The sequence below is a fragment of the Stigmatopora nigra genome, chromosome 2 (assembly GCF_051989575.1).
Source record: "Stigmatopora nigra isolate UIUO_SnigA chromosome 2, RoL_Snig_1.1, whole genome shotgun sequence".
In the NCBI taxonomy this organism is placed as follows: domain Eukaryota; kingdom Metazoa; phylum Chordata; class Actinopteri; order Syngnathiformes; family Syngnathidae; genus Stigmatopora; species Stigmatopora nigra.
Genome location: NC_135509.1, coordinates 13,835,781 through 13,858,685, shown reverse-complemented (window position 1 = coordinate 13,858,685; position 22,905 = coordinate 13,835,781). Strand labels below are relative to the sequence as shown.

At 40.2% G+C, this 22,905-nt stretch overlaps 2 protein-coding genes across 2 annotated transcripts; both read left to right on the top strand.

Moving 5' to 3' along the window:
- Positions 1-2,841: 2,841 nt before the first annotated feature.
- Positions 2,842-8,642, top strand: LOC144181078 (testin-like). The gene is made up of 8 exons (XM_077709361.1): positions 2,842-3,038; positions 4,352-4,437; positions 5,197-5,269; positions 5,489-5,965; positions 6,105-6,500; positions 7,054-7,269; positions 7,479-7,637; positions 7,945-8,642. The coding sequence occupies exons 1-8, from the start codon at positions 3,012-3,014 to the stop codon at positions 8,125-8,127; spliced, it is 1,617 nt and encodes a 538-aa protein (XP_077565487.1). The 5' UTR covers positions 2,842-3,011; the 3' UTR covers positions 8,128-8,642.
- Positions 8,643-11,552: 2,910 nt separating this feature from the next.
- On the top strand, positions 11,553-22,370 carry LOC144185021 (caveolin-2-like). The gene is made up of 5 exons (XM_077710449.1): positions 11,553-11,653; positions 14,381-14,536; positions 19,525-20,104; positions 20,624-20,811; positions 21,851-22,370. Exons 3-5 carry the CDS (start codon positions 19,952-19,954, stop codon positions 21,999-22,001), a joined length of 492 nt encoding a protein of 163 aa, XP_077566575.1. The 5' UTR covers positions 11,553-11,653; positions 14,381-14,536; positions 19,525-19,951; the 3' UTR covers positions 22,002-22,370.
- Positions 22,371-22,905: the final 535 nt, after the last annotated feature.

The following is a 22,905-nucleotide window of genomic DNA, read 5'->3' as shown; positions in this document are numbered from 1 at the left end:
ATTGTTTGAATTTTAGCATAAACATCAAGTCCACACATGATTTAATGTGGTTGGTCAGATCTGCCACTTTAATGGGATGTAGTTCAGGTCATTTTAAACCAATTTTTTACACATAATGTATATTGCATACTAGTTTTACTATGCACTGGACTGAACATACACTACAGCTTAACCCGAACCCATGCTGCCAAACCAGCACATGACAGAAAGAAACTATTACTGTTAACTTCATTTTCTAATTAGCCCACTACCGTATTTTCCTCTCAAAATCTGATTAAATAGCTTTATTGGTCAAAGCGTCTGATAACATCCCACATCCTTTGGATTACTGGGATATGTTCCCAAAATGAAGAGCTTTTGTTCAATTTGAGACAAAATTCAGACTAGTCACAGGATTCTAAATCTTTACACTTCTGGCAATAGAACGTAGGAGACAATAAAAGTACAACCTCTTTTGAAAGTGTGTCTGGTCTTTAATTTGGCTCGTTTAAGAATCTTTGGTCTTCTCAAATTCAAATTTAGAAACATAAATGTTATGAATAGGAAATTATGTTGAAAATTCTTAATTAAGAGAAGGATTTGTGGTGGATCACTACCAAAGAGTACTTTAAATATTGAGTAAACACACCAAACTGCTTATATTCTTAAAGACAGCATGACTCTGACTAATTGAAGCATGTGAAGAGAGTAATTCAGCAGAAGATCATCGTGACCTCATTGGACACCCTCACTTGTGTTCACGTGACTGTGTGCACTTCTGAAGCGTGCATGACATGATTAAGCATTATTTGCTACATAGCCATCTGCTTTTTTACATATTTTTTTTAGATAGGAGCAGAGATGCTAAAAATCAAGCAATAACACACATAAGATCTTCAACAACAAAAAATGTCTGAATGTTAGTCTATTTTATTTCAGTCTACAATGTATTTTCCTGCTTCTGTATTTTCATCTTCCTACTACTGCAAAAAAGTGAATTACCCAAGTACGAGATGAATTTAATCTTAAATGAATAGTAGGTTTGAAAATGCATTATATTACAGGGCATATATTTTGGATTATAACGGGTTGTTAATATATTTAGGTGTTATTGTATATTGTGTTTTTGTGTGAATTGATTTGATGATATCACTAAAGGTTGGCTTGAAGATAACAACAACTGACCTGTCTGATTATTTCCCCCTGTCTTTTAAAGGAAAATACATTGCCCAGAATTCAGGGGTGCAACACAAGATCTCCTAAAGCAATGACTTAAATAAAATTCCACAAATAACGATCAGTTGAACTAAACTCACGAAAACTTACCTACTAACCTTTAACAAACAGGGAAGTTATTGTAAAAGTAAAAAAAAGAGTAACACCAAAGAAGCACTTAACAGGCATGAATCCAAATGACTAATTTCCTACTAATGAACAAACAAGAGACTAATCAGGCTATGTGACCTGCAGGTCTTCAATAATGACTGAGAATTTAATGTTGTTGCTTTCCAGGAAACGTGTGACAACTTCCAAACTTTCTGGGGGCACTCTGATGTCCACGTGAGCGTTCACTTCACCTGCCTTGCTCCAGAAGTCCACCTGAGAAACACACAAGTACACGCCCACACGACCTTATCTATATGTACCATAGAATCTGTGTGGTTTTATGTTCCTGTTAAAGGACACTGCCTCACCCCATACTGTTCCATCTCCTCCATTCTTTTCAGAAGATACAGCTGCGCTCCATTCTTTGGCACCATGCAAAGAACCTGATGTCTTTAAATACACCACATGGTGGATTATACACTATTCTTTTTTAAAGAAATACACACAATTACAGGCCCACAGGGCATTAAACCTCATCGTGACAGAATTCAAGAATCCCGCTCAACATCAGTTATACATCATAACAAACACAAAATCTTGAACTTGAAATTTTAACTCAACCAGTTTTTTGGCTTTTCAATTTTTTTTCAATGATTAATTAACTTAATTTAACCAGTTTATGCTTTGAACTCAATATTCTTAGTAAATACAACTTCAGTTTTTCGTCTTTTTATTGGATCTAACATGAGATCTTGTAAACATTAATAATAATAATGATAACAATAATATTAACAATATAATAATAATGTGCTTGGCACACCCACTAGCCTTGTTTAGAAAATTAACGACCTTATAAATATAAAATAATGCATTAATATCACAGTTGTCTCAATGTGATAATGTGGTGTGAAATAAATATGCAAGGGCAAGATTTGAAACTTTACTGATTATATTTAAGGTGTGGCCGCATGAGGTTTTCACAGGAAACTACATTGTTTCCTGATCTGTAACTTTGCATCAATTGATTGCATTGGTAGTGGTCTGTCGCTAAAGGCACAAATATAAGACAAAAGAACATTTTTGGTTAAAAGAAATAAAGAATAAATTGCTAATGAAATTTTGTCCCGATCCTTTGTTTGGATTAGACCCCATCAGCCCCACCTCAAATCCATTTTGATTGAATGGTTTTATCGTCCTGCACTTTGTATACCGTGATTCTATTAGCTAAACAAAACATCTGTCATCACCGTTCTGGACGTGAAAAATGAATGAGTTGAACGGACTGCGTAGTTAGTTTTGAAAATTAATTTTTGACATATGGCTTGTTGACTTTCAAAATAAAATAAACTTCTAGACTCAAAGTGATGTAAACGTTGGCAAACTGGTTATTATATTTTATTTTCAGTTTGTAAAATATGTATTAACTTATTGTATCATTCAACAATGTAAAACAACACATAATGCCGAATCACTCGTTGTAAAAAAATGTCTCGTTTTATAGCGTATTATACCGGAAGTGATGACTCTTAGGGTGAAAATCAATGCATGTTTGTAGCCCCTGGCATCCAAAACCGAAAGTGTGAAATTCGCCTGTTTCATCGACCTGGGTTTGGCTCATTTTGTTTCCTTTGCGGTTAACTTGTAGCAGATCTCCTGGCACGTCCACATTTTTTTCACTGACTTTTTCGCAGACAAGAGAAGTGAACATGGAGATCGAGAAGGAAGTGAAGAAGGTGAGTGAACGCCCTGCTAAGGTGTGCGAGTGTAACAGTCCAGGTAGTCCTCATCGACTGAGAAAAACTACCTTCCAAAAAAGTTATTCAAAATAGTTATCAACATCACTTCTACAACGGGCACTGCAACCCACTTTTGCACTACTTTCATCATTACATGATTGATCGATTCTCTGTAATTATGTCATTAATGTTCTTGTTATGATGGCTTGTTTGGTGTTGGGGGTTCTATAATGTGACAAGTTACTTACTATATGTGCTATTGTATATGGTCAATAATTATGATTCTGGTTATCTACAACAAAAGACATTTGCGATATAATAAACACACACGATATTGTTCATTGAATATTCCTGATTTCATACAGGGGAAATTTAAGATATCATCTTTCATTTATTCATTCATTCATTTTTTGAACCGCTTTATCCTTATTAGAGTCGCGGGGGGTGCTGTAGCCTATCCCCACTGACTCCGGGGCAGAGGGCGGGGACAACCTGAATTGGTGGCCAGTGAAATGGATAACCATGCACACTCACACCCATACCTAGGGGCAATTTATATTGTCAATAAGCCTACCATGCATGTTGTGGAATGTGGGAGGAAACCAGAGTACCCAAAGGAAACCCACATAGGTGGACTGATTTGAACCCAGGACGTCAGCACTATGTGGCCGACTCGCTAACCACTCATCCGCCGGGCTGCCCACTATGATTTTGTGATAACACATTTATTGAGTCATGGTAGCACTGTTATTTTATATTTTAATATTTCATCAGACAGTGCCACGTTTTAATGGGTCTGAATAGACACAACCTCTTTTTTCATGTTGCTAACCAAAACCAAATATTCAGTAGTCGGACCCTTTTAAGCTATTAATATGTTTACAGACGCATAAATTAACTCATGAGCTCCCGGTTGACCCAGACAGGCTTGTAAGGAATCTCCATTTAATCCCCAAATGCTGAATGCTCAGCCACACAGTTGTTTTCGCTCATTGTGTAGTCAGAAAAATGAATAACAAAACCGCATAAAAAAGTACATTTTCACATTGAATTAGGTCATCCAGATAATCAATGTGTCCTTATGGTCACAACATTAGGGACAGTTACTTGACTTTACATTTTCTGAACTAAAGTGTGTTTGAAAAGAAAGACATGACACACATTAAGAAGCTCCATGAGTCACTTTTATTGAGGAACCAGGGGTGAGTCACCAACAGACTTGTTGACCATATATGGTCATGAAAGAATGTTGCATGGGGTTCTGTATGCACATAATGAAGTGTCTTGTTCTTGTTATTTTTGTTTTTCAGATGACACTTGGGCATGAGTTCGGTGCAGGTGCTGCTTGCCTTAAGTGTAAAGACAAGTGTGAGGGCTTTGAGCTTCATTTTTGGAGGTGAGATTCCCACCAAGGCTGAACAGGACCAGGAATGTTTACTATTACTTATAGAGAGAAATTTTGGTTATTTGTGCACTACCTTTTTGATACAGTGGATGTCGAATTTGGGACAAACACCTTTACATGAATTACACAAATTTAGGCTGTCAAACTGTTATGTTGTTTTTTCATAACCCTGCTAACTGGTAAACCCTAAATAATTAAAAAAAACACTAATACATCTAACCTAAAGTCAAATATTTTTTTACTATACATTGACTCACAATAAGAGAATAAAAGAAAGGGGCAAATATAAAAAGAAAGGAAATATGATCCATACTTTTGTTGTTGAGCAAATCCTTCTTGTTGAAGAACAAGTGAAGTTTATGAACAATTGACAAGCCTGCTTCATTGAACACAACACATGGACTCACACAATGACTCACTGCCGAATTCCATCAAATTCCCAGCATGTGTTTAGCCTCGGATCATCAGCTTCGGATAAAAGTGTGGACTGAAGACTTGCTTAATTGGAAACACTAGACTGATATCGCCACATAGCAGATTGAAATTTCCAAAAGCATACGTGCGCTTCTGCACAAAGCCTCTCTTCGATTGTAATGATGAATGTGTTCCCTCATGTATACGTATTATGACAATCATAAACAAATTTTTCCAAAATAGTGAGTTTTGTCTAAATTTGTGACGAGTCTTAAAATTAAATCATGTGGATGAATTTTGCCTGCCCATTAAAACATATCTGTTGTTGTATTGCAGAAAAATCTGTCGTAACTGCAAATGTGGACTTGCAGAGCACAATGTGCAGATGAACTCAGAGGAGAACAAAAAGGTCAGCATCTCCTGAAAATGTTTCCCTTTTGCTAGAATAAGATAAACTTACTATCTTTGACCAAAAGTAGCAGGTTTTAGTGTGCATGAAAAACAAAAACATGCTCAAACATACATTTCTTACAGACATGACCTAATCATACCGGAATTAAAATGTACTTTTTTGTTTGTTTGAATAACTACTTTTCAATGATCTTACTGTTTCTGAATAACCTTGCAGGTGGGGAAGCTCTTTGAGGACACCAAGTACACTGGCCTTATCGCAAAACTGAAGACAGATGGTGTCCCTGTGTACCGGGGCAATGCCATCACTATTACACTGGGCGGCCCTGCTACGGCTCACACGGTGTTGCCAGCCACCGCTGTTGAAGCTGCACCTTATTTTCCTACTGCCAATGTGGGTTCTGTCCCACCCGTTGCGGGCTCAGGAGTTAAAACGGTTGGAGGCCTCAAAGCAGCTTCAGGAGATAAGACCTCAGGGGGCACAATACCTGGTGACATCAAGTCAGTCTCAGGAAATACAGGGATTTCTGGCACCCAGGTCCGGGCAAAGCCTGCTTGCCCCGCGCCCGTCAAAGCAAACACGGCGAGCGTTTCCGTCATTTCCAACACCGCCAACGTAGTGCCGGTCAGCAAAGACACACCTCTTAAATCGGTCACGTATGAGTGGGCCCCTCCTGTTGCCAATAAATATGTGGTAAGTTTGCTGGGTGGGTGAAAGTGATAATAATCAATACTGGTTGTTTTGTCTCCGTTCGTATCTCTCAGCCAAATATTTTCCCCCTGCTTTCAAGCGATTGGTACATTTTTTGTTTGTTTGCCTCTCTTCCTCACAGGCTGTACGTTACATTGAGCTGCTCCCGCCTGAGAAGCGGCCCGTGGTGGGCACGGAGGGTGCCGTATACCGCCGGCAGCAGATGGCACGCCAGTTGCCCGAGCACGACCAAGATCCAGCTAAGTGTCACGAGCTGAGCCCAGCAGAAGTCAAGAAAATGCAACAGTTTGTGCGCAAATACAAGGACGAGGCGTTGGGTGTCGGTGACGTGATGCTGCCAGAAGAGATGGTTATGGTGCAGGCCGCAGCCGGCGGGTCTGGGACAAAGAGTCTACAGGGGGGCGCTGGAGCAGAGGCTCAAGCTGGAGTGGCTGGATCCAAGCCAGCTGGAGGCGCTGTTGGTACCGCATCCACCACTGGAGCCATGGGGACCTCAGGAGCTCCGCAACAAAATTTTGTAAGGATTTTCACTTTATGTTCTTATTGTGTTAAAGTAATCAATATTATTAACATAAGTGTTTTGCACAGCATTATTGCATGATCATACCTCAAAGTTTTCCATTTTTAATTTCAACTCTTTGTCTGATTAGCTGTCAATAGAGAGGGTGTGTCAAAGTCATGGACTATACTGAGTCTTTCATGACACCATTTTTGCTATTTCACAATAATACAAACATTAACCACTATTACTATTCAACCAGGATCTTCTGCATGAAACAGTTCCAAGTATTGCAAGTTTGGTAACTGTAGTTCTATAGTTGGACACTAGACGGTGACAGTTTATACTATTGAATCTTGAGCTTCATTTCAATGCTTCTGTAGATCAGCCTTTTCCACATAGGAAGGCAACCAACAGAAGCATGTAAGGAAGAAAGGGAAAATGTCATTGTTGTTCTTATGCCGCTCTTCTTGATTGACGTTATTTCGGGATTAAATGTAAAAGCGTTGCCAATTGCTTCTACATAAAAAGGTCACTGACCCCCAAAATGTAACTATCTCCTTCCCTGCAGTCATGTTGCCGCTGCGATCAGCCCATGCGTGTTGGAGACCCGGCCGTGTATGCAGAGCGGGCCGGCTACGACAAGTTGTGGCACCCGGCCTGCTTTGTGTGTTGCACCTGCGATGAACTCCTAGTAGACATGATTTACTTCTGGAAACGTGGAAAACTCTACTGCGGACGCCACTATGGCGACAGCGAGAAGCCACGTTGTGCCGGCTGCGATGAGGTAAGATGAATTACAGTACAAATTTTTCTCTCGTGTAATATTGACTATACGATTTTGTTCATATTTTAGGAGTAACTGAACTCTGGGTTTAAGAGAATTGTGAATGCAAAGATTTTTGAGTTACTCATTGTTGCTTTCTCATCTTCTTGCTCAAATTTTCTTTGCATTCAAAACCATGGTAATGATAATGTACGTTTCTGCATCCATAGCTTATCTTCAGTAATGAGTATACTCAGGCTGAGAGCCAAAACTGGCACCTGAAACACTTCTGCTGCTTCGACTGTGACTTGGTCCTGGCAGGAGAGACATATGTGATGGAGCAAGACAAGCCTGTCTGCACACCCTGCTACATGACAAATTATGCTGTGGTAAGATATGCTATGCCTGATAAACAAGCAAGATGTGTGCACCTGAGCAATATGATGCTTTATGTGACCCACCTGACCATCTAATATCTTATTAACATTGAATTCATTTAAAACGTAACTATAGTGATACTATTAATTTAAAAATACAGTTAAGGCAGACCTTTTCTTTACATAAACTAATTGTAATAATTGCTAATATGTCTTTTAATCACCAAAAATAGCCACTTGCTCAATAAAGCTGTAAAGGTCTGGAAAGCCATTTCTTGTTTTTTATGTGGAAAACTTCCACTGTCTTTCACACCCACAGAAATGCTCAGGATGCGGAGAAGCAGTGGACCCCGAGGCTCAGCGTGTGTCATACGGTGCGTATCACTGGCACGCGGCGCCACAGTGTTTCAAGTGCTCGGGCTGTGCCAAAGTTCTAATAGGCCAGCGCTTTATGGCGGCCCAGGACAAACTCTACTGTTCCGTGGAATGCAAAAAAAAGTAAAGGCGCCAAAGTCAAGACAGCATCCATGCTGAGGTAGGGGAGCCAAGTGCATGAGTGCCTTAAAGTCTGCACTTTTTTTTCTATTCAGGTCTTAGTCATGTAACTACTGATTTACACAAATACTTGTATTCTTAAAAGTGAATTAAAGACTGAATATTTGCTTTGTTCATTGCTGGCCTAAGGGTCTTAAGACTTGGAAATTGGGTGACATTAAATTGGTGACTCACCACCAAGTTAACACAAGATGTTTTTGGAGATTCAGCTCTTAAAACCAGTTGCCCTTAACAACATGAAATTTTTGTATGCATGTTTATTATGAATAGACCCCAAGACTCAGGGAATTTTATTTTTAAGCATCCATTTGCTCCTTTTAGATTATTTTTTTAATTGTTACCATGTTTCAAGTGTGGAACTACAGACATGGAAACTCCAAAGTTTGCCCCCTTCTCATTCTGGCCGGCCTTTCCTAGAATTTGGCATTTGCCCAAAATAAAACATCCAAAACTTCCCCTTTTTCCCCCTTGTGATCCATTTGAGTTTTGGCCTTATTCAACACCCCCCCGCCTACTCAGATTCTTTGCAATACAAATGTCAAGTCATTTTTATGAATTAAATTGTATGAATGGTAATTGTGTTGTTTGTATCTTGCCTTTTTATGTGTAATATAATGTACGTTCAATGGGAAAAAATGGCCACAAGGCATAGATGTTAGGAACTGCTGACAATTCCAGGAAGTGTCATATCCCAACGGATGTCATTTGTCCCCAATAGTGTGACCCTCCCCATTGGCCATACACTTAACTTCCCCTTTATTCCTACCATTTGGTCAGGCACCTGAATTACCCTGCAAGTGGTACATTGACCTGCAGAGGGTGCATGTATACCCCAATTTAATGGTTTGGCATGTTGCACCTTCACCCTCACTTTTTTACTCACTCACTAGCAACTTTCCTATTACTATCAACATTAAGTTTAGATATTTTACAAAGGAGGTCAAAATAAATAGTGCTATACAAGCAACAGTTTAGCTGCCATTCAAAATTAATGAACAAATTCAAACAATTCAACACAATAGTCAAAAAATGTTTACATTTTTCTGGCTTGCAAAGTGAGTAAGCTTTTCATGAATTCTTAGGGTGTTTTTCCCCATCCAAATGTTCATTGTGTCTTCAATTTCAAACTCTGAACTTGTAAATAAGCTTTGGAAAGTTTTATGATTTTCAGAATGAAGTAAGCACACCTGCTGAACAAATGTTGAACTGAAAAACTCCTTATCAAATCCAACCTTTCTGACTATCCTTAAAAATATTTCCATGAAGAAGTCATAAACACATTTGAAAAGAACATGAGGCTTGTAGTTTAATTCTACACACAAAAAGTCCACATTTTACTATTTCCATTGCCATCAAACTTAACACTTGCAACATTTTGTCAATTTTTCCAGAAAACTGATAAATAGTTTCATTTAATTAGAAGGTGGTATTTTAGGTTGTAATGACATGCTCACTCAAGATATTATGCTTTTTGCCTACATGGTGTCATGAGAAGATTAAATTCTACTGTCCTATAGTTTAGAGTGTTGGCATGGCAACTGACCTTTGTACTCTTGGAGGGACCCGCCCAGGGCACAAGCAGTCATCGCTACCTTTCTCGCCCAGTTGTGATATGACTGGATAACTGAACATGCTCAAATGTAGTTCATGGTCTCTTGTTAGCACATTGACTCATGAGCAATTATCAATACAATTATACTAGAATGGGGCGGATGAGTGGTTAGCGCATCGGCCTCACAAGTTGGGGACCTGGGTTTAAATCCAGGTTGGTCCACCTATATGGAGTTTGCATGTTCTCCCTGGGCGTTTGTGGGTTTTGTCCGGGTACTCCAGTTTCCTCCCACATCCTGAAGACTGATCTCACTTCATTTTCTATTATATTATATACCTATAATATATGTTAAAATTTTAAAAGAGTAATGTTAAATGTAGATTTTTTTTCCCAACATCCTTTTATTTTAGTGAAAATATATGTACCTGCTTAAGTATGAATGATGGTTTTAAGGTCAGACTGTGTTACTACTTGTTTGTAAGTAACAGACGCTTGCCTGCATGCGATCCACATGACAAGTTTCCCTTTCCTGGTATTGTCTGTGCTGCACTAGCAAACATGGAAATTTGGAAATGGTTTGCAGCAAAATTCCACACACTCCAAACTCCCAACAATCATACAAAGTGTTCAAGGACCTTCACCGGCGGGTGTAAAAATGTGAGTGCACCGTTCTCCCATACGACAACACAGTGATGAGTGCTTCCATTGTATTGTGCAAACACAATACAGCTGTTTGCTTGACTCATTACCACCGCTAAGAATGAAAGGCCAGAGGTAGTGCACCGCCCCTTTCTTGCGGATGGCCTTTTTTTCCCTGCAAAAACACAGTACAATGAGAATGTAACATAAATGTATGGTGTTTGTGTGTGTGTGTGTCACCTACATGTAAGGGTTGGTCCATGCAAGAGTGGATTTTGGCATTGGCGCACCCCTTGAGGTCAAAGGTAGTGAGGTGAGTGGTGGGTCACGAGGTGTTGCCGTCCACTCTCGGAATTTGGGAGTACTACGTGGTGATGGGAAAGGATTAAAAAGATGTGTTGAGGTTCTTAATAGTGACTGTTTTTATATTGTAAGGAATTATTCAGTCAGTTAATATAGGGAAAGTGGTTCTTCAGTCAAAGAGTTTTGGTTGGTTGGCATGTTATTAATTGAATGGTGGTTGAGTAAATGAAAATCATTCAGTTTGTCTGTTACTGCTTTTAAGTAGGTCATTGTTTAATGTCAACAGTCTGGTTGGTGGTCAGAATAGTCAAAGGTTGTGGCCACCATTGTCGCCATGTTGAACAAGATACTACTGAATCCCATGTTGCTCTTGAGGCTTTGTTAACAATGTGTTGTTTGTTTGCCTGTTGATATTTCATTTTAATCAGTTTCCATGTTTCTTTTCAATCCTGATCTTGCAGGTTGTCAAAACAAGCGTGAGCAATTGTGCTCCTCATCCTCCATTTTTGCGAGTCGAATATTATACATAGTAGCAGAGACAGATTGAGGTCCCGTTCCATGTTTATGCCCATACAAGGATTCAACACATTCCTGACTCCCTCATGGATACACTGTTAAACTTCTACACAGAAGAGAAAGAGGAGGAGGAGAAGGTACTTATCTGGTTTGCCCTCATTAGTTTTTAATATGGGATGATCTGGGGTCAAAAGAAAACCAGAGCAGGTCAAAGATGCGCTCCTGGAATGACAACTCTCCTACTGGAAGCTTCCTCCCCCAAACATTCAAAATGGATTTCTTTTTTTTACTAACCGCACTACCTGGAGAGGACGCTAGTTGTTGCTAGTCAACCTTTGGACAGTGACAATTGGTTTCAACAACAGAGTTGTAGAAGTGTATGGATAGTGTGACAGTGCCATTTGTGATCATTTCCTATTTAGCGTGTATATCCAGTTTACTTCATTCCCAGCATGCCTCTCAGGTTAGTGTGTTGTGAGTTTTAGCCAAACCGGCCCAACCTTTCATTCCACCTCTTTGCAGCATCGCTATCATGCCTGCAAAACAGACAAAACAGTGTGGTGTAGTTTTTATAATTCTTAGGACTACAGCTGGAATAACATCAGTCACTAGGCTTGTATGTTTTACTTTCAGTAAGAAGTTGGAGGACAAATGTGAGAAATCCAACTTTTAATCTTCAAATGTATCATGACAGTTCAGTTTAGTGTTAGGCTATGGGTTAGTATAAGAATTTTAAGGTTAAAATTCAGTAGTTTTTATTTTTACTGTACTTAGTTGAATATGAAGGCTGTAATTGACTGATAGCAGTGGAAGAACTTTTTAAAGCAACATAAAACAACAAATTGAACTTGAATCTAGAGGCACAACTATACTTAATATTGTATGGAAATATGTCTGCCTAGATTATCAGACATCTAATCCTACCAAGAGTTCCATGATGTCTGGTAATTTGGTGATTACTTTCCCAATCTGTTTTACCTGTTACCAACTCTCAAATGAACTGGAAGAAAACATGGTCACTCCAGAAGTAAGGCCTTCAATAACACTTTACACAATGTGATCAGCATGAATGTTGCCAGTGATTGCCCCAACTTGAAAATTGTTGACACGCAAAACTATGCCTCTGGAAAACAATCTTACCAATGAAGTCATCGTAAACTTTTTCCACTCTCTGGTCAGAGGGGAGGGAATTGTTTGGAAAATGTTCAGCTCACTCCCTCCCGCTAATCCGGAGATGTCACGGCGTAACCAGTTCAACATTGGAAAATTCTTCCTTGCGCCCTCTGAAGACATTCCCAAGCCCACCAGAAAGCCCAGAACACCGCACCCACTCGCCGCCTTTTACCTTCCTGTCTCTAGGTGGTACTGCGGCCGACATATTCCATGTCAGTGATGTTGTGTTGAAACATTACTAGTGATGACAGGAAGCAGATGCATTTCTGCTGTTTCAAAGGATTTTGACCATTTCCAGGGGGCACCTCTGAGCCAACTCCAATGGAGTTTTCCCCAAATCTAAAGATTTTACCTCTATTTTGATGATGGGACTTGCCCCTTTGGGTGGCGCACATATTCTCATGTCATTCAGAGACAAGGTAATATGTCTTTAGGGCATGAAGAGGAGGTTCAGTGCTCCCGTCAGAATCCACTTTGACCTCCAGAATGGCTCCAATAAATAAAACAAAGCTACAAAGGCAAGCTCCATGGAGCTTCACGAGGAATGTGTGTATGTGTATGTGTGTGTTTTAGTGTACTGTGTGGCCATTGTGTGAGTTTGCGAGCCCGGCCCAGTTTCTCATCTCCACACATTGTTTCAGATATTTTCCTTGGGCCTGTCAGGACATTCCAGTTCTCAGGTGCTTTCTGAATATTTTCCCCTCTGAAGACAGAGGGAATATCACCATCGGGATACTATATTTTGTTGCGATCGTGATTCTGATGTATGATTTGATTGTTAGGATTTAATGTTCATGTAAAGATATCAATAGTTTATAATCAAATATGCACAGTACTTTATTAATCATATTTACTTTGTATATGCTGAATAATGAATAGTTTTTGTGGTACTGTGATGTCAGATTCATTGTAAAATATGGCAATATATATATATATATTTTTGTCCATTGTTTGTCTAGATGTCTTGATTTTTAAATATCATGACATCAGAAAAAAAAACTATCGTCAGGAGCAGCTATTCCTTAACTACTTTATTCTAGGGGGTCTTCAGGATCTTTTGTGATTATTTTTTTTTCCGCTTAAGCATCACAATATTCCGGCCTTTTGCTTTTGGGAGCTGGGATGTTTGTCGGCGTATTATTTCCTCGCTGGAACAATAGATGGAAGCAGCCAGCTGAATCCTGTCTCTTTAAGTGGGGCCAAGAGGACCCTCTCTGGTGTGTCGTTTAGCTTGGTGTGGGCTGCAGGTTCAGGGAGGGGGGCTCCGGAAAACACAATACTCAGGACACGCCGTGGACAAGGGAGTGTGAGGGAAAACCCTGTGTTGGACGTTGTATGTGGCTTCTCAAGGGTTTTCCTTCTTAGTGGAGCAGATGTAAGATTGTGTCAGCCAGAGTGTGTGTGTGTCAATGCACGTCTTTATGTGTGTGGTGAGCGGCTTTGGAAGGAATTCCTTGGGATGAGAGGGTTTCCCTGTCGGCCCTTTTGACAAACTCTCCCCCGTTTCCAAGGCGGATGGAATTCCCGCACGCATGTGGTGGACGACATCATTCCGTGTTTCGCTACCCGTGCCTCGTGTTCAAAGATTTTGACGAGCTACTTTTAACAGAAGTCATTTATTTAAGGAGCCACTCCAGTTCACTTGAAACGCTTAATCGTCAATTGTGGCTTTTCACACTCATGCTGAATCTTTGAACATGGGCTAAAATATGAGCCGGGATACCAAAATGTAGTACTTTCTGCATGTAAAACCTAGTAACTTTTTATTAGACACTATTGATAAAGACTACACACGATATCAGACAACAGAGATGAATGAAAAAAACAATACGGAAAATCCTGGTAATCGTTTTATTCCTTCATTCATTTCCTCTTCTGACTCTCCTCACAAGGATCTGTTGCCCACTAACAAACCCTTTTACATCTTAATTGAACAAAAAATAATTGCAAAAGAGATGAATGCCTTATTCTTTTCACCAAAGCAATAAACTCAGGTCTCCTCCAACATTTTCCACAGCTAAACTTCCACCAGGTAGAAATCAAGAGGTCCTTGTGGAAGCCTTCTGTTGCTATGGCAACTGCATCACAACATTCCACCTGTCAGAATGGGGCGGAAAAAAGCTGGCTGCCAATACAGGAGAATTCCCACTGACATCAACTCTGGGGAATTTGTGTGAGTATCTTCTTACATTACCTTTTCTCCTCAAATTTGGTAAATGAAATATTCAATATATGGAGCAGATTCATGTAACTATGTACAAATGTGTATACTATCAGTAGATTTTTCTCAAAGCGGCCCTCGGGGGAAAAAGTTTGGACACCCCTGGTAGAGAGGCTGTGTTCCAATTGTGGATTGCTTTGTTTATTCTTTCAACACAAATGGAGTGTCAAGCTCAAGTTTAAAAGGAACAGGAAAGAGTGAAAGTTTACACAGTTTCACGCACAAGAGGTGCTGTGTCCAAATACAGGAAAAGTACTTTTTTACTTTTGTTGAATGTTATTCCGTTTAAATTTCATACCATTAGTTTCTTAGATTATAAGGAGTAGTAAAGTGGTATTGAAAGTGAACAAATGAATACTTCCTTTTAATAGATTTGGTATGTTATAGGTTTATTTTGTTTATATATACTCTTTAGCCCGTTAAGGGACTGTCGTCTCTACATTAGACTTTGTTGAAATAGTCATTGTTTTGTGAAGATATTGAGGTCTTAATTGAATTTATTTGGTTGCGTTGCTCACTATTTGGCAGATTTGTTTACTTCTATGAATGACAGATTAGTGCTCACTTTTAGGCAGGTGCTTTGGCAGCTGTTTTGAGACACACCCATCAGGTTTCCAATGAAGATAACAAGGGAGCGGTTTTCTCTTGACAAGTCACCTCCTTTTTTACTGGGAATGTTGCTCATTAGTTGCAAAAGCAAAGAGAGGAGGACCAGTATAATGTCTGAACCTGCACTTGACTTTGGTCAAAATTGGTCAATTCTTCTTAAATGCTCCTAAAAAAACTAAATGATGGTTTTCTAACAAAAGCATCAGCACAATGATGACCAAATGAATAAGTCATGCAAATTACATTACAATTAAACTACTTACGCGATTTGTTAAATTGTGAAACCATGAAAATCTAATTCTCTATATAATACCCAGAGGAAACCCATGCAGGCCCGGGAAGAATGGTGACTTGTTCAATGAGGAAAAAAAGTTTAAACATTCCAACACTACGAATGAAATTGAAAGAAAATTGAACATTCCATTATTTAGATTAAAAGTCACCTAATATTTCAAAAGGTAAAAAACATGTATGTGATTTGCATACCAAATTAGTAAAGGCATCAAATAGCACCCTTTCTGGTCACTAAAATAGCAAAATCAATGCCCGACCATGTCTTGTATGAGTTCACACTGTAGGAATTCATGCACAAACATGCACAACATTCAGGAAGTGTGTAGTAGCTCCGATAACGAGAGTTCCTTTTTGTGCGCTAATGGCCGGCTAATTGATCCAAGCAAACAGGAACTGTGCGCTTTGTTGTCATTGTTACGAGTGGCGGCTTTATCGCAGACCCTCAGGTCCCCTCAGTCTGATACTACATCGCCGATAAAATTACGATAACATCACTGTTGGCAGCCAATAGCAAAAGAAAAAACACGACACATTATTTCCAATGCGGAACATGTGAACATTACCAGTGGTAGACTTATTTTAATACTGTCCAAGATGTTGAAATTTTGAACGTTGATCCCCTATTGAAGGTTTTTAAGGTCCGCACATTGCTTTCCTCTATTTTCTTTGAGTAAACCTATAGCGGTTTTCCTTCTTCCTACTCTTGCAAGGGTTACACGTTCAAGTGCATTGTGGTCTATAAAAAGCTCTCCCTCCTCCCCTGGCTGACTTTCTTCCCAGCATCCCAGTCGAGTTAGTGGGGACGCACACTTTCCTGGCGCACGTTCAGGAAGCGTTCGCTCCAAATAAGGCGGAGGCTAGACAAGCATGCAGGACCAAAAGCTTGGAGATGTTTCCTTGGAGACCGGACCACCACAATAAAACACGCCCTCTGTGACTTCCAGCCTGGCTGAGGAACTACTGGGAGACAACAATGTGGGAATGCATAACGTGGCCAAATGTATTGGGACACACACACAGCAGAAATGGTTTTAATGATAAAAATACACAAGGAAAAAAGTACTGGGACATCTTATTTCTATTTCATCAGGATATTTTTATTGTATGTGGCTTGTGTTTCTATATAAGTGTCTAAGCAACAGTGTGAGTATATTTACATAGTTTGAGATATATGTGAGAGTATGTGAGAGAGTGCATGAGAGCAAGTAAGTGTGTTAGTTGGCAAGTATGTGTGTCTCTTAGTGTGTGTGGAATGATGAGTCATAATTACAGAGCAAGTCAGGACGTTTTTTACCCCAGAAAAACCCTGCGGCATGCTTTTGCTGGGGCGTCTGCCACCCCTTAAACTCCTCCTTACCGGTGGATTGCCCCATTGTGTTGCCATGGCTACCCACCTGAAAAGTCTAAAAGAGGAAGAATGTCACTCTGAAAATGAGTTTTGACAAGAAACATAGTCATTTGTTCATTTCTTATAGTTTGGGTACTCTTTGCTATTTTTCTTCATAACCCACGAGACTCTCAAAGCAAAATGTTCACATTTTCACTAGCGTCTTAAAAGAAGCTTTGTGCCCATTTGGAGACGATTCCACACGTGCAAATCAAAGCAGCATTCACCCGCCTGGATCGCAGGCCTGTGGAAAACTACAGTTTATGTCTGTGTGTGTGTGTTCATACACTGTCACACACTTGTGTGTTTATAAGTGTCTGTGAATTGCATGTATGTACCACATATGTGTTGGGGTTACTTGTCCATGTGTAATTGTAATGTGTGGGCTAATATTCATGTGTACAATCACTAATGTGCTGTTGTGTGGGATTGGCATTTGTGTATTTTCCTAACTAAACTATTTTTTGGGAGATAATGTTCACTTGCGACATATGTACTGGTAACAAGTGTTCATGATGGTCAAAGTTTGGACCCTAGTGACTACTATATCATTTAAAAATTTCAAAATGGTTCTTCATTTTGTACTTGCAGGCCGCTTAAAAATGTTGCGCTATGATTTTTTTGGAGCTTTTTTTGCATGAATTCCTTTGGGAATGGAAATGACAAATGTGGAAGTCTACTGAGTTCTTCTTAGTTTGGTGTTTGTTCATTTTTCATTCAGCAATTGAGTGGACACCATGCGTCCTTTACTCACAAGCTTATGCTTTTCCCCCCTCATCTATTTTCTTTCTTCGTTTCTCTTCACTTAACAGCATTATTTTTTGTGAAGGGGAACATTCTAGCACTGAGCTTGACACGCACACAAGCTGTTGTTGTCAAATGAGAGCCAGTCAGGCCCTGCATGCATTCCAGTGCTTGCCCCAGGCAGACTAAAGCAAGAACAAGAGCATTATTTAACCAGTTTTCTGTTACAACTATATGCGTGTGTGCATGTGTCAAGGTCAGGAATGTGGTGAGCAAGGTGTTACGATCCTGAAAGATGATTTCTCATTGGAAAATGTGCTTGAGTGACAGATGATAATGGCACACAAAAGCACATTGAGGCCCATTGCTACATTTTCCAAATGATTCGTATATCAGTGTGTTTCACCTCCATACATAATTTTAATTTTTAAAATAGAATATTTCACAATGGTAACGCAGAGGAAGAGTAGTTAGCATGTCGCCCTTATAGTTCTGAGAGGTTTAATCCCCAGAGGATTTGCATGTTCTCCCCTTGCTTATGTGGGTTTTCTCTGGGTACTCCGGTTTCCTGCTATATTCCAATACCAGGAATGGTAGGCTTAATGAACTATCTGTATCATTCCTAGCTATGAGTGTGAGTGTGTATGGCTATGCCACTTATCCCCACCCGGATTACAGGGGTGCTGGAGCTCATCCCAGATAACGGAAGCCGGCATTTTGGGTATAAGTCGCTGCAACCCAAACAAAACATTGAAATTTTGCTATAATTTAAGTCAAAGGATTAGGTTTTATTTTCAAAAAGTCCCAACTGGTCTTTTCGACAATGATCTTAAAGTGTAACTCATCAAGGAATCTTAAAAATGATGATGAAAGCTTATATCTTCGGGCCATGGAAAGTAAGTGCAAATTTGACAGGTCACAGCATGTTGGTTTTAGTTGTAACATTAAAAAAAACAGCTCTGCTTGCTGCAAGTATCTTATTTGGAATTTCTTAAATAAGTGCCAATATAACTTATGCAAGACAATGTAGCATGTGCCAGTAGAAGTAAATAGATGATCATAAACACAATGTTAAACTGGGAAGAGTGTTGACAAACACTCAGATGGTGAAATTCTCTCTATTGACAAAGTTCAAGTACTTAGACTTGACTGAAGGCTACATAAAGTTGACTGTCTAGACATCAAGTGTGTCAAAAGTGAGTATGTGAATGAAACTAGCATGAACCTCTCTTAGAAACCTTCTTATATGGTTTTGTCCTTAGAGATTTTTGCTTTCAAAATGTTTTTTGAGTGAGGGAGGTAAAGGGCTACTCAAGCCACTCCCCTCTCACTCAATCCCTGTGTTCCAAGTGAGTTTTTCCTTTTAATCCAGCACCATTGTGTTCTTCTATTGTTCCTGTCGGATGGGTTCAACCAGATTTCTGCGCCTGATGCGTTTCTGCTTATCTGTCACTCACAGCGATGGCCCACTTTTTTGACCCACCACCACCACCACAACACACATACACAGGACCACAGATTGTTCCAGAATGTGATGGGGACACAAAAACATGCCACATTAACAACTGCATGCAAAGTGAACCACATATCCGTTGCCATGGCTGCACTACACACAAAAAATAACATTATAACATGCTAAAAGTTTTCGCAATCCATTTCTTACATTGTAAATAGTTTTTTTGTTGATATATAAAGCATTTTTGACAAACCATGTCATTGTGATACAGAAATGAAAAGAGCACTGTGCAGAACGAAGAGAAAAAAAACCCTAAAGTAGAAATGTCATGGAAATTGTTCTCTCAACATTTGGCTGCACCCTTTTCCCAGTCCTATAAAGTCATAATATTGTGAGAAAGGGTTTTACAGTGGAGGCTTTAAATCTTTTCCTGTGTACTTTCATCCTCAGGGCCTGATTTTTTTATCTTCATTAAGGAGGACCAACCTGGAATCAAACCCTCAACTCCTGAACTGTGAGCCCGACATGCTTACCAGTCCAACACTAGGCCCCTACATTTCTTTTTGGCAGATGCAATTAAAGTGGAATGTTTATACAAGGTCATCTTTTGAAAGGTTACACATAGTAATCAGATTAAAGTAGAGGACAAGTATTTTTCACAAGTCTCCTCCAAAGAATCTAGTTGAACACTGACTACCGTGCAGGAGCTTGTTGTGTCGCCGTCGGGCTCCACGCTACTTGCCCAGTGAGCAGGCGGGGGTGGTGCCTGTCTGCCTGCCTGCCCGCCCGCGTCCTGCCTGCCGCTCACGCTCGTGTTCCCACCGCACACGAGCGGAGCCGCTCGCTGATTTGAGCTCGAACTCCAACCGGGAGCGACATGGGTGTGGAGAAGGAGAAGTCGGATATGAGCATTATCATGGACGAGGATGAGTTCAACAGGTCCATTGAACCCATCCTGTCACGGAAAGGGCACGTCTTTGCGTCTCCGCGTGAAGACCGGGACCCTGAAGAAGTCAACGCACACCTCCAGGTAAAAACAAAAGGAACTAATTCAGCCTCCCACTGTTTAGAAATGTGACGTATGGGTTAAGGCAGGGTGGGTCAGGTGGGCTACTGTGACGTCATGTCATTGTTGACCTCTGATAGGCAGGTTATTCTAGTAGATTTTTTGCATGCACAAAAAGACTATTTAGTACATTTTCATATTTTGATGTCTTCCCAAATATAGAAAATATTGAATTTCATTAGTCCGGGTGGTCCGGTTTCCTCCCACATTCCAAAAACATGCATAGTAGGATGGTTGAACACTCTAAATTGCCCCTAGGTATGAGTGTGAATGTGAATTGTTTTCTCTCTGCCCTGCGATTGGTTGGCCACCCATTCAGGGTCTCCAGCACCCCCTGTGACCCTTGTGAGGATAAGTGATATGAAAAGCGAATGAATGCTAAGTAAAATTTGAAACATGTGAGCAGTCTTGTGATTGTTTTCAACAATTTAGTTGATGTCCAAGTTGGCGCTCACCGAACAGTTGTCATTTGTTTGTGGTCAGGTGGGCTTCAGCGACGTCATCGCCGAGCCAGAGTCTGCTCGGACTTTTGACCGGGTATGGATTTGTAGCCACGTCACGTTCGAGGTGGTCAAATTGGGCCTGTACCGCCTTCTCGGGGCACTGTTGGCCGTGCCCCTTGCCTTCCTCCTCGGAATTGTCTTTGCGGTCCTCAGCCTCGTGCACATCTGGTAGGCAACCCTCAATATCAACTAGTACATACTGTGTAAAAATAAGGTGATTTTCTTTATATATTTTAAATAAAGAATATGAAAATGATATAGTACAATTCTTCACCTTACGAGAACCAAATCCTAATTTCTAAAACAAAGTTTATTATGATGGAAACAGTAAGTCAATCCAAACCCAGCATTAAATTTCCGGCTAGCTTTATGCAAAGCTTATGTATTAAGTGGTTTCCTTTGTGTCCCATGTGTATGTTGAAAAACGAGAAACCTATGTAAACTTGCAAAGCTGAGAGACTATTATGGGATGCTTGCCCAAGCTTCCAAGGCAAACATTGACACAAGTTCCGTTTAAAAAATGATGTCACGTTTTCAAAAATAGTGAACCCTTCTCTACCTTCATTAATTACGATTGGGAGACGGCATGAGGGGATGATGACATCATCTTAAAAGCCACCTGGATGCAGCCAGCTAACTCAAAGAGAGGGCACATTGATGTGAAATGCTTGTCGTCACCTGCCAGAAAGTGGGCATTTGGAAAGGGCTTGCAAACGTGCCAAGAAAAAAAAAACGTTCCACTGAGGAGGCAGAAGGGAAAAAAAACACACAAAAAACAGACAGGATGGTATTTGACAGTCTTCTCAGTGGCCATCTTGGAGGTAGGAAGTTCCCGCAGGGTGGACAGAAAGCTGGCTTTCAGGTGGCCATGTTTTTGAAGGGACGGACAGTCCAGTTTCCAAATCGATGACTCTTCTTCACTCATTTGAATGCAATCAATGGGGATACACATTTAATTCATTTGAACTAGTGTTCACTTGCCGCCATTGACAGAATGAGTTCATCCTAGTGAAATCAAGCCTGCTGCCAATCAAAATCAAAAGATTGTCAATGTTTCTTTAGATTAAAATATCGGGTTATGCGAAATTAACAAATTGTTTCTCTCAGGTTTCAGCATTTCTCCCATGAATTTAATTTAATCTATTTAACCGAGTCTGTGTTGAATTTGACTTGGCATTCACTCACCATTTTCTTTTGGTCTTACCAGGCTGGTGATCCCAAGCATCCGCAGCTTCTTGGTCTTGCTGCCATCTTTGCAGGTGGTTTGGAGGAGCCTAACCGACACGTTAGTCGTCCCGTTTTTCCATAGCTTTGGTAAGAGCTTGTCTTCAGTTCGCGTCCAATACACGGACCACTAGATGGAATCCTGATAGAGATGTTGCCAAAATGGACGTTTTTGCTTCTTCAATTATGTTCCACCAACATAATGTTCCATTGTGATTTACTCTGTTATATTTTGCTGTTTTTGGAGACACGCAAAGATAGGCTTAGCATGTCCAAGTGGCGTGTGGTTGAACTTTATTTGGGTGCAAGCTTGTTTGTATTTTATTTAACTGACAAAATTGTTGAGACACAGGTCCTACAGCCATAAAAAGGCGTCATAAATAATATGTGATGTTGGTTGTAAATATATTTTAAGAAGAATGAGGAAGAAGATGACAAAAGCTTTGTATTTCTTTGTCTGATTGTGAATATACTACTAATATAAATAAAGTTATTGTACTGTACTGGGTTGTTACTCTCATTTCTGACTTTACACAATGAGCCGGTAGGATTTGGACTCGGAAATCAAGGCGATTTCTTGAATGCAGCCCTTATAAACATCCCTCAAAGTGGATCCATGGCAAATTTTTGCTCCATTTGGCCAAGTGTGTGCTCCACTTGATCTGGCTTGTGCAGAACGGCCCGTATATAAACACCTTGTCTCTTCCAATTAACGCCCACCTCTGGGGCGACAAGAAGGCTCTTGTGCTCGGCCTCCTGCGAGCAACTCTTCCATGCCATTTTTTTTTTTTACCCTCTGCACACGCGCACACACTTTTTGACATCAGAGATCACATCACTCCATCGTGATCCTCCTCCGAGGCTTCCTGCCATCCCATTCAAATCACGTTCGGGGGGTGGAAAGGTCGGGGATAAATCACCGTGGGAAGCACCCTGCGACCACACCCACACACACACACACACACACACACACACACACACACACACACACACACACACACACACACACACACACACACATCTTCACACGTACACACA